Source organism: Macaca nemestrina, chromosome 14, assembly GCF_043159975.1.
Source record: "Macaca nemestrina isolate mMacNem1 chromosome 14, mMacNem.hap1, whole genome shotgun sequence".
NCBI lineage: Eukaryota > Metazoa > Chordata > Mammalia > Primates > Cercopithecidae > Macaca > Macaca nemestrina.
This window is the reverse complement of record NC_092138.1, coordinates 10,496,911-10,508,463: the sequence shown is the minus strand read 5'-3', so window position 1 is coordinate 10,508,463 and position 11,553 is coordinate 10,496,911. Positions and strand designations below refer to the sequence as shown.

The 11,553-nt window shown below is 43.9% G+C and overlaps 1 protein-coding gene across 1 annotated transcript; it reads left to right on the top strand.

The window, feature by feature from the left end:
- The first annotated feature begins 980 nt into the window (after positions 1-980).
- On the top strand, positions 981-6,586 carry LOC105498780 (cathepsin L). The gene is made up of 8 exons (XM_011771120.2): positions 981-1,172; positions 2,447-2,582; positions 2,887-3,009; positions 3,110-3,256; positions 3,441-3,665; positions 4,438-4,600; positions 5,260-5,377; positions 6,200-6,586. Exons 2-8 carry the CDS (start codon positions 2,457-2,459, stop codon positions 6,297-6,299), a joined length of 1,002 nt encoding a protein of 333 aa, XP_011769422.1. The 5' UTR covers positions 981-1,172; positions 2,447-2,456; the 3' UTR covers positions 6,300-6,586.
- The last annotated feature ends 4,967 nt before the right edge of the window (positions 6,587-11,553 follow it).

Below are 11,553 nucleotides of genomic sequence, written 5' to 3'. Positions count from 1 at the left end.
ACAAAAGTTTAGAATGTTTGTGGGTTTTGTTCGTTAAATGCTTAATTATATAAATTAATATATACATTAGATTAAGATACATATTTTTCCTCTACAACATTTCTGCATTCTCTGTATCTTAAATCCTGACATTAAATGTCATTAAATTTCTTAAATCTCAAGAGAACGACTTGGTTACCAAGGAAGATATAATCCATAACCTAGAGAGTGGGCGAATAAAAGCAGCTTCTAATGTTATCAACTGCTTTTCTCCTGTCAACCAAATGTTTCTGTAAATAACTCCTTTCTGTTGGTTTTGGGAAAGACGTGGGAGAAAGAAGAATCTCTGAATGGAGGAGTCTGGAAAGGATGCTTGACAAAACGCCCGCGCTCTCTGGAGACGCAGCCAGTCTTCTCCCTCCTAGGGTCTGGTCTTGACGATAGCATCTCGTGTTTTGGGGACGCCTTTCCCTACCAGATTCTTCTAAAGCCCAGCTGCACCCACCCTTAAGTGGGAGATAAGGCTTCTGCCCGCGGGCTCTGCGTTCTTCCACCCGGCCCCACCTTTGCTGTGGACTAAACAGGAGCCACTGGACTAGAGTACACTGGCTCTCGGCTATGCGGACCAAAGATTCCAGGACTAAGGAAAAGCTAGGTTAGGCTGAAAGTCCATACTGGGCTTGCTGTAAACGTCTTTTCAGGAGCCACCTGCCCAGTGCAGTAAGTCGGGTACTTAGTTGATTCGAGCGCTCCAGGGAGACGCCCGACCCTACTCTGCGCAGCCTCGGGGTACCAGCTCCGCTTCCCCCAAGTCCACTGAGGCAGGCGCGCCCCGCTCTGGGACAGTCAGTAAACAAGCCTCGAACCGCGCCAGGGGTCAGAGTACCCAGAGGCCCCGCCCAGCTGCCGGCACAGCCAATCGTAGCGCAGCCAGGCGGTGGGGCGGTGCCGGCGGAGCCCAGACCCGAGGTTTTAGAGGCAGAGTCGGGCGAAGCTGGGCCAGAACCGCGACCTCCGCAACCTCAAGAGCGGCATCCGTGGAGTGCGCCTGCGCAGCTACGACCGCAGCAGGAAAGCGCTGCCGGCCAGGCCCAGCTGGGGCCGGACAGGGACTGGAAGAGAGGACGCGGTCGAGGAGTTGTGCACCAGCCCTGGCAACGAGAGCGTCTGCCCTGAGCTCTGCCGGCCTTAAGGTGGGGAAGCGGGGGAGGGCAATTAAGGACCCCGCGGAAGCGTGGAGACCACGCAGGCGGGGTCCCTGGTTGAGCGGGCAGGCTAGCCTCCGAGCCGGGTGGACACAGGTACCGCAGCCAGGCCGCGCCGCGCCGACTCATGGCCTGGCCGGGTCAGACAGGGAAGCTCAGTTCCCGCACGCCAGACAGCGGTGCTCCTGCTGGCGTCACCGCAAACATCCTCTGACCGCTGCAGCCTGTGTGTGGCGCAGGCGTCACGTCCCCGGCCTTGCCACGCCTGGAGCCCTGGCAGCTGGCTGCGGGGCGCTGGCTTCCCGCGTGCGGCCATATGACCCCGTCCCTGATTTAGGGGAGCAATTTGGGGTGTCGGCAGCACAGGCCCAGGTGAGTGAAGGAGGGAGCAGTGTGTGCTGTCCTTCCCAGTTTTTCCTGGGAAAGCATTTCAGAAGGGTTTCATTTAAGGAGAGGTTGGGGCAGGCACGCTGGCTCACGCCTGTAATCCCAGCACTTTGGGAGGCTGAGGTGGGCGGATCACCTGAGGTCAGGAGTTCGAGACCAGCCTGGCCAACATGGTGAAACCCCGTCTCTACTAAAAATACAAAATTAGACAGGCGAGGTGGCACACGTCTGTAGTCCCAGCTAGTCAAGAGGCTGAGGAAGAATGGCTTGAACCCGGGAGGCGGAGGTTGCCGTGAGCTCAGATCGCACCATTGCACTCCAGCCTGGGCGGCAGAGCAAGACTCCATCTCAAAAAAACAAAAACGGAGAGGTTGGAAAACATATCTCAGCTTCAGCTGTTTGTTAGTCAAGAAGATGTGTGAAGGCCTCCTAATTCTTGGGGATCTCTTTGTCACTACTTGGGAATCCCACCTTATCATTATTGAGGTTTTGCCTGGGCACAAAACCTGGGATTTTTGCCATTGGTACAAAACCTGGATCAACTGTTTCCTGGTTTCCTAGTTGTTGCCTTAAGCTTCTCACCCACAAGGTGCTTTCATACCTTTCTCATAACCTAAATTATCATCCCATAAACTGTTTAAACTCTTACAGCTCTAGCCAGGCTGCTTTTCATTTTGGTGGGTCCATCCAGCACCTCCATGTGCCCTGTTTTTCTCCAGGCACATCCTTGGCCTCTTCCACAGTCCTTGGGTAAATGCTTGGAGGAATAATTTAAATATTTTTATTCTACGATGGTGGCCCTAATTTTTCAAGGGGCAGTAAGATTGCTTTTTAGGATCAGTCTAATCAGATCCTCATTTCTTTTCCCTTCCTAGGTTTTGAAACATGAATCCTACATTCATCCTCGCTGCCTTTTGCCTGGGAATTGCCTCAGCTACTTTAACATTTAATCACAGTTTAGAGGCACAGTGGACCAAGTGGAAGGCGATGCACAACAGATTATACGGCATGGTTAGTGGTATCTGAAACTTCCCCAGAAAAAATAGTCTTGGCTGTTGAGAAGTTTTAGACAGAGAGTAGCTTCTAGAGGCCAGCTTTCACCAGTAGCCTAATATAATAACCTAATGGCACCGATTATGAGCACAGTATGGGCATTCATCTCTTTTCTGTCTCAATTTGGGGAACAGCATCCCCAGAGGTGTCAAGCCTTCCCTGGCCATGGTTTCTCTTCCGTCTCTGTCTGCAGAATCACTTGGTGAGCATGAGTTGGGTTTTAGGTAGAAATAAAGAGCATCAGTTACATGTTTGCCTCTAGAATGAAGAAGGATGGAGGAGAGCAGTGTGGGAGAAGAACATGAAGATGATTGAACTGCACAATCAGGAATACAGCCAAGGGAAACACAGCTTCACAATGGCCATGAACACCTTTGGAGACATGGTGAGTGTGCTGTGGACCGCCGAGCTCTGTGCTTCCTCCCCTCAGTTCTTTACTAAAGTAATCTCTTGCTTTTCAACATTTTACTTCCTTTTCCTTGAAGACCAGTGAAGAATTCAGGCAGGTGATGAATGGCTTTCAAAACCGTAAACCCAGGAAGGGGAAAGTGTTCCAGGAACCTCTGTTTTATGAGGCCCCCAGATCTGTGGATTGGAGAGAGAAAGGCTACGTGACTCCTGTGAAGAATCAGGTGAGACAGTGTCAGGGCCAGACCTCCCATCTTCCCAGGAAAGCCAAGAAGTGATTGACATCTTTGTTTTGGTAGACTTTAAAGCGATGTGCGGTTCACTTTTTAACAGTATTCAGATGTGTGAGCTGTTGTCAAAGTCTTACTATTTTTTTGTGAATGACAGCTTTTTTTATTCCCTCTTCAGGGTCAGTGTGGTTCTTGTTGGGCTTTTAGCGCTACTGGTGCTCTTGAAGGACAGATGTTCCGGAAAACTGGGAAGCTTGTCTCACTGAGTGAGCAGAATCTGGTAGACTGCTCTGGGCCTCAAGGCAATGAGGGCTGCAATGGGGGCCTAATGGATTATGCCTTCCAGTATGTTGCCGACAATGGAGGCCTGGACTCTGAGGAATCCTATCCATATGAGGCAACAGTAAGTGGAGCTCCTTGTCGTCATTCCAGCGCAGCTTTTGGGAGGTGGAACACTTTCAGAGATAACAGATACCTTTTTCGGAATTCATGTATTAGGGCTGGGTGGGGTGGCTCACGCCTGTAATCCCAGCACTTTAGGAGGCTGAGCCGGGTAGATGGCTTGAGCTCAGGAGTTTGAGACCAGCCTGGGCAACAAGGTAAAACCCTGACTCTACCAAAACTACAAAGAAAGTTAGCTGGCTGTGGTGGTGTGCGTCTGTGGTCCCAGCTAGGCTGAGGTAGGACGATTGCTTGAGTGTAGGAGGTGGTTGTGCAAATGCACTCTCCAGTCTGAGTGACAGAGTGTGACCCTGTCTCAAAAAAAGAAAAAAGAAAAAAGTTCACATATTAGATGGCAGAATCTATAGCTGCAAATTGTCAGTACTGTCATTGTAAATTATTAGCCTTTGCACAATCCTGTGATTAGATGGTTAACATATAGCTGTTCTTGCTTCTGTGTAACAAGAAGAATATACAAGCCATTCTACATATACACATTTCTCTATTGTGAAAAATGTCTTATGGAAGTAAACCCAGGGGTCTCATTGAAGAGACTGGAGCCAATTTTCAGTTTCAAATTAACTAATAGCATTTCACTTCCTGGGATGATTTATAACAGTGGTGACTTGGAAATCCTAAGCCGCACACTGCTGAGTGTTGTAGTTCTAACTCTTGTTCTCCAGGAGGAGGACAGCAGTCATCAAGTCTTTTTCTTTCCCCTTTACCTTTAAAAGGAAGAATCCTGTAAGTACAATCCCGAGTATTCTGTTGCTAATGACACCGGCTTTGTGGACATCCCTAAGCAGGAGAAGGCCCTGATGAAGGCAGTTGCAACTGTGGGGCCCATTTCTGTTGCTATTGATGCAGGTCATGAGTCCTTCATGTTCTATAAAGAAGGTAAGCATTTTTTTCTTTGTAGAAATTGATGCAGAAAAAGAGTATCATGACATAACGAGAATGATAGACTCTAGTTTGTAAAGTTCATTGTAGATATTTAGGTGCTTAGCATCATAGTTGTTTATTCTGTACATGCAATATTTATGCCTGATGTTTCCATTTGACCTTACGTTGAGCATCTGTCCATGAATATAAGTACTTCATAACTTTTTATAAATAGCTGTATCATTTACTGTGTAGTTTAGTATACTTAAATATTCTGTAATTGTTGAATTTTTATAATTTTTCTGAAGATTTTTACTTCTGTTAGTAAATCTGCAAAGAGCCTTTTGATTCAAGGATTTCGGTGTTCTGTGCTAGTTTTTTAGATTGATATCCTAGAGTAGAATTGCAGGCTTACAAAGAATGGTCTTTTATTCCTCTAGGAGAATTTTTTTTTTTTAATGAAGGGTTTATGCTGATTTCTATTTCTGCTAGTTGTAAATGAGAGCTTAAATCCCTAGCCTTGCTAACAATAGATCTTATTGTTGTTAAGTACTATCTGGAATGTGTGTCACTCCACTGAATTCAGAGATGCCTCATTCCCTGTGGGTGACAGGTGGGTTCCTGTCGTGTGTCTTCTGGAACTTCTCACCCCCGCCTTCGTTTTGCTATCCCAGGCATTTATTTTGAGCCAGACTGTAGCAGTGAAGACATGGATCATGGTGTGCTGGTGGTTGGCTATGGATTTGAAAGCACAGAATCAGACAACAGTAAATACTGGCTGGTGAAGAACAGGTATAAATTGCCAGAAATAGTTACATTTGAAATTCAAAAGAGAATACTTATTTGCAAACAGTGTTTGGATACAGTTCCACATGCCCTTAGGCATACTTCTGAAATCCCCAGAAGTCTAAGTTGAACATGTAATATTAATGTTTGATTATAAAAGTAAGATACTGTCACAAACATCTTGGGAGTATTAATATAGTATTTGTTCCATTGTATAAATGTGTGTCTAAATCTGAACATCTTTTAAATTCTGAGGCATATCTGGCTGCAAAGACATCCTATTATTTTCCTGTCTCTGATCTGCAGTTCTGTGAAAGGTCACAGTTTTGAGGCTGGGATGGAACTTATGTCCAGGTTCAGACTCAAGAATTTTTTTTTTTTTTTTTTTTGAGACGGAGTCTCGCTCTGTCCCCCAGGCTGGAGTGCAGTGGCCGGATCTCAGCTCACTGCAAGCTCTGCCTCCCAGGTTCATGCCATTCTCCTGCCTCAGCCTCCCGAGTCGCTGGGGCTATAGGCGCCGCCACCTCACCCGGCTAGTTTTTTGTATTTTTTAGTAGAGACAGGGTTTCACTGTGTTAGCCAGGATAGTCTCGATCTCCTGACCCAGTGATCCGCCCGTCTCGGCCTCCCAAAGTGCTGGGATTACAGGCTTGAGCCACCGTGCCCAGCCCAGACTCAAGAATTTTAAGGATAAACAGGAACATTGCCTCTCCTGATTCTTTCTGTTAAGTCTGTGGCCTCTGGCACAGTATTTAAGTTGGGTGTTCCTGTTAGCAACCCTTTGGGCTTGATTCTTTCTCTGAAATGGAAAACCTGCTCTTTTTTCAGCTGGGGTGAAGAATGGGGCATGGGTGGCTACATAAAGATGGCCAAGGACCGGAGAAACCATTGTGGAATTGCCTCAGCAGCCAGCTACCCCACTGTGTGAGCTGGTGGACAGTGATGAGGAAGGACTTGACTGGGGATGGCGCATGCATGGGAGGAATTCATCTTCAGTCTACCAGCCCCTGCTGTGTCGGATACACACTCGAATCATTGAAGATCCAAGTGTGATTTGAATTCTGTGATATTTTCACACTGGTAAATGTTACCTCTATTTTAATTACTGCTATAAATAGGTTTATATTATTGATTCACTTACTGACTTTGCATTTTTGTTTTTAAAAGGATGTATAAATTTTTACCTGTTTAAATAAAATTTTAATTTCAAATGTAGTGGTGGGGCTTCTATTTTTGATGCACTGAATTTTTGTGTGATAAAGAACGTAATTGGGCTCTAAGCCATACCTGCTGTGCCAGTGGCTCACTACGAGGAAGAGTAGGTGGCCTTTTGGGTCTTCTACTTAAAAACGTGCGGATCTCATGTCAGCTGCCCAGTGGCTGTGTCTGACCCAATCCTTGATTGCAGCAAAACTTGAAAATGATCTATGAGGACAAAGGAAAATTGTTTGAATAAAGATAAAAATTCACTTTTTAGAAAAGTGAACGTACATATATATAATTTTAATACTAGAAAAGGACCTTAGTGATCGTGTATATTTCACCCAAGGTGGTTGCGTCTCAGTCAAGTTACAGGGCAAAGGTCTCAGCCTGTTTCTGGAGCATCTTCCCCCACTGCTGGTGAAGGCCCTGTGGACACTTTGCAGTCGAGGTGGGTTAGGAACTAGTGCATTGGCAAGGCTGTTTGTGTTTGGGTCCTCAAGGGATGAGGAATAAACTTCAGGGTTTGAGGCTGGGGTTCAGAAATGGTACTCTGGCCTCAGAAAGTAAAAGACAGGTGAGAGGCTAGAAGGGATCATCTGTTGCCCCGTTTAGAGTAAGCTACCTGAAAATACCTGATCTACTTTTTTTTTTTTTTAAATAGAAAACCTTCCCACGTTGTACTAGCTAAACAACCCATACTTCCATCACCTGTGTGTTTTCGGAAGTCTCTTGTTCCAACCGAAGGAAATATAAAGAACAAATGAGAATGTCTAATGAATAGACTCCATATCACAGAGGAAGGTAACCAGGTGCACAACGGAGTCTCAGCTCACAAAGCCTCCAGAAGGCTCTGTCCAAGTCCATCTCGATTGGACCACGTGCCATGCTGGACTCCCATGTGCCCTTCCCGAGTAGTTGCTAAAATTTCAAACTTTTTCACCTAAAATGGCATCTATGAAATTCTTTGGGTATTGTAATAAAAGTCACCAGGCGTAGCAAGAAGATTTGGGGAGGTTCCCAGGCTAAATCCCTCGTGCAGGTTGGGGCTTATATTTGATACAACTAGAATTTATATACAACACCCACTGCGTGCTGGTCATCACCACTGTGGAAGAGACAGACCCTGACCTCAAGGAGCTGAACTGTTAGGGAGAGTGAGGTGATAAGGGAGGGCTTCCAAAAAGAAGTTAAAGCAGATGGCTAGAGCAGCTAGTCAATAAGGAAAGATGAAGAGGTGAGCATCTTAGCAGAGACTAGCACCTCAGCAACCCTGAGAAAAGACCCTGTAGTTAACAGTTAACCCAGTAAAAGTCACTGGGTCCAGGTGTTGGGAGATAAAGCTGGTCAAGAGGTAGATTTTCAGGTAAAGGAGCCACTGGAAATGCAGTGAACAGACTGTTTTGGTTTTTTGTTACTATAAAACACTGGCAGGAGAATAGCTTGAACTCAGGAGGTGGAGGTTGCAGTGAGCCGAGACAGTGCCACTGCATTCCAGCCTGGGCAACAAGAGTGAAACTCCATCTCAAAAAAAAAAAAAAGAAAATATAAAAAGAGCTCTCAAAATTCAGCCATAAGAAGAACAACCCAATTATATAATGGACAATTGACTTAAACAGACACTTTACCAAATCTATGGGTGGCATAGATTTGCATACTCCATGTCATATTTCATCATGGAAATGCCAATGAAAACAATGAGATACCACTACACACATACCATGATGGCCAAAATCCAAAACACCAACAACGCCAAATATTGGTGAGGATATGGAGGAAAGAAAGTCTCATTTATCGCTGGTGGGAATGCAAAATGGTACAATCTTTTTGGAAGACAGTTTGGCAGTTTTTAAAAACATAAATCTTAACATATTCTTACCACACAATCCAGCAATGCCACTCATTAGTATTTACCCAGCTGAATTGAAAACTGTGTCCACACAAAAACCTGTATCGTGGTGAGTGGTGACTATCCGGGCCATTGCACAGGTGGTAAAAGAATTTACCAACGCAATTGTAGGTAAAGAAAGGCAGATTTATTAAAGAAAGTAGGAAAATATGTTGCAAGGGCGCAACAGGCAGGTCAGCAAGAGAGGAGCTGACTGCCAGGAGAAAAAAGCTTACTGCGGATTTTATGGCATGGTGTTTGTGCTGGGTGCTGAAGTGGGCTTTGTGCAGTACTGATAATGCCAAAATTGCAGTGAGCTTATTTGCATTTTTCTATCAGCCAAGGGTCTGGTGATAGCTGGATGCAGGAAGATTGTAAGTTATTTGTGCAGGAGAACGGTGTGTCCTGGACCATGAAGAAAGGCAAACTCATTGCTTATCTGCTTTCTTTTTTTGCTTTCCCTCCATCCTGCCAGCCTGACTACCCCTCCCCAATTAGGACTCCACAATCTGCACACTAACATTTATAACAGCCGTATTCATAATTGCCCAAACTTGGAAGTAATCAAGAAGTCCTTCAGTAGGTGAATGAATAAATAAATGTAGTAAAGCCAGCCAATGAAATATTATTCAGCACTAAAAAGAAATGAGTTCTCAAGTCATGAAAAGATATGAAGGGAACTTAAATGTGTATTACTAACGAAAGAATCCAGGCTACATACTGTATTCCAACTATATATCTTCCTGGAAAAGGCAAAACTATGGAAACAGCGAAATCATCAGTCGTTGCGAGAGATTAGGAAGTAGGAAGGGGTGAATAGGGAGCACACAGGATTTTTAGGTCAGTGAAACTATTCTGTGTGATACTATACCGGTGAATACGTGTCCTCGTATATTTGTCAAAACCCATAGAATGCACAACACCAAGAGTGAATCCTAGTGTTTATTATGAACTTTGGATGATAATGGCAAGTCACTGTAGGTTCTTGGACTGTAGGAAATGGACTACTCTGGTGCATATGTTGATAGTGGTGGGGGAGGGGAGGCTGTAGGGGTTTGGAGAAGAGGCACATGGAACTTCCTGTTCTTTCCACCCAATTTTGATAAGAACCAAACTTAGCTGTTAAAAATTATGGTTATTAATTCTAAAAAGAAACAAAGAATATCTAATTTTTTACAAATTGCTCTAATTTCATAGAATTGTGCATTAAAAATACGAGATACTACAAAAAAGAAATTATAGCAGTGCTCTAGACAGGAAAGGGGCATGAGAGAACTTTCTGGAATAATAGTAATGTATATCTTGATAGGGATTTGGGTCATACTGGTATATGCAATTGTCAAAACTCAAAGAACATACACCTCAGATTTGTGCATTTCAATCAATGTAAATTGTATAGTAAAACTAGGATTTTAAAACAACTATTAAACCCTTGTTAATAATATGCATGCTAAAGTATTTAGGAGGAAGCACTACCTGCAAATTTCTTTTTTTTTTTTTTTAATTTATTTATTATTATTATACTTTAAGTTGTAGGGTACATGTGCATAACGTGCAGGTTTGTTACATATGTATACTTGTGCCATGTTGGTGTGCTGCACCCATCAACTCGTCATTTACATCAGTTATAACTCCCAATGCAATCCCTCCCCCCTCCCCCCTCCCCATGATAGGCCCCGGTGTGTGATGTTCCCCTTCCTGAGTGCAAGTGATCTCATTGTTCAGTTCCCACCTATGAGTGAGAACATGCGGTGTTTGGTTTTCTGTTCTTGTGATAGTTTGCTAAGAATGATGGTTTCCAGCTGCATCCATGTCCCTACAAAGGACACAAACTCATCCTTTTTTATGGCTGCATAGTATTCCATGGTGTATATGTGCCACATTTTCTTAATCCAATCTGTCACTGATGGACATTTGGGTTGATTCCAAGTCTTTGCTATTGTGAATAGTGCTGCAATAAACATACATGTGCATGTGTCTTTATAGCAGCATAATTTATAATCCTTTGGGTATATATCCAGTAATGGGATGGCTGGGTCATATGGTACATCTAGTTCTAGATCCTTGAGGAATCGCCATACTGTTTTCCATAATGGTTGAACTAGTTTACAATCCCACCAACAGTGTAAAAGCGTTCCTATTTCTCCACATCCTCTCCAGCACCTGTTGTTTCCTGACTTTTTAATGATCGCCATTCTAACTGGTGTGAGATGGTATCTCATTGTGGTTTTGATTTGCATTTCTCTGATGGCCAGTGATGAGAGTGAGCATTTTTTCATGTGTCTGTTGGCTGTATGAATGTCTTCTTTTGAGAAATGTCTGTTCATATCCTTTGCCCACTTTTTGATGGGGTTGTTTGTTTTTTTCTTGTAAATTTGTTTGAGTTCTTTGTAGGTTCTGGATATTAGCCCTTTGTCAGATGAGTAGATTGCAAAAATTTTCTCCCATTCTGTAGGTTGCTTGTTCACTCTGATGGTAGTTTCTTTTGCTGTGCAGAAGCTCTTTAGTCTAATTAGATCCCATTTGCAATTTTGGCTTTTGCTGCTGTTGCTTTTGGTGTTTTAGACATGAAGTCTTTGCCCATGCCTATGTCCTGAATGGTACTACCTAGGTTTTCCTCTAGGATTTTTATGGTATTAGGTCTAACATTTAAGTCTCTAATCCATCTTGAATTAATTTTTGTATAAGGAGTAAGGAAAGGATCCAGTTTCAGCTTTCTACTTATGGCTAGCCAATTTTCCCAGCACCATTTATTAAATAGGGAATCCTTTCCCCATTTCTTGTTTCTCTCAGGTTTGTCAAAGATCAGATGGCTGTAGATGTGTGGTATTATTTCTGAGGACTCTGTTCCGTTCCATTGGTGTATATCTCTGTTTTGGTACCAGTACCATGCTGTTTTGGTTACTGTAGCCTTGTAGTATAGTTTGAAGTCAGGTAGCGTGATGCCTCCAGCTTTGTTCTTTTGACTTAGGATTGTCTTGGAGATGCGGGCTCTTTTTTGGTTCCATATGAACTTTAAAGCAGTTTTTTCCAATTCTGTGAAGAAACTCATTGGTAGCTTGATGGGGATGGCATTGAATCTATAAATAACCTT

Excerpts from the sequence above, each read along its gene's own strand:
- LOC105498780 (XM_011771120.2), top strand. The coding sequence starts at position 2,457 with ATGAATCCTACATTCATCCTCGCTGCCTTTTGCCTGGGAATTGCCTCA. Across the intron at positions 3,010-3,109 it reads TGAACACCTTTGGAGACATG|ACCAGTGAAGAATTCAGGCA; the intron begins GTGAGTGTGCTG and ends TTTTCCTTGAAG. Across the intron at positions 4,601-5,259 it reads CTTCATGTTCTATAAAGAAG|GCATTTATTTTGAGCCAGAC; the intron begins GTAAGCATTTTT and ends TTGCTATCCCAG.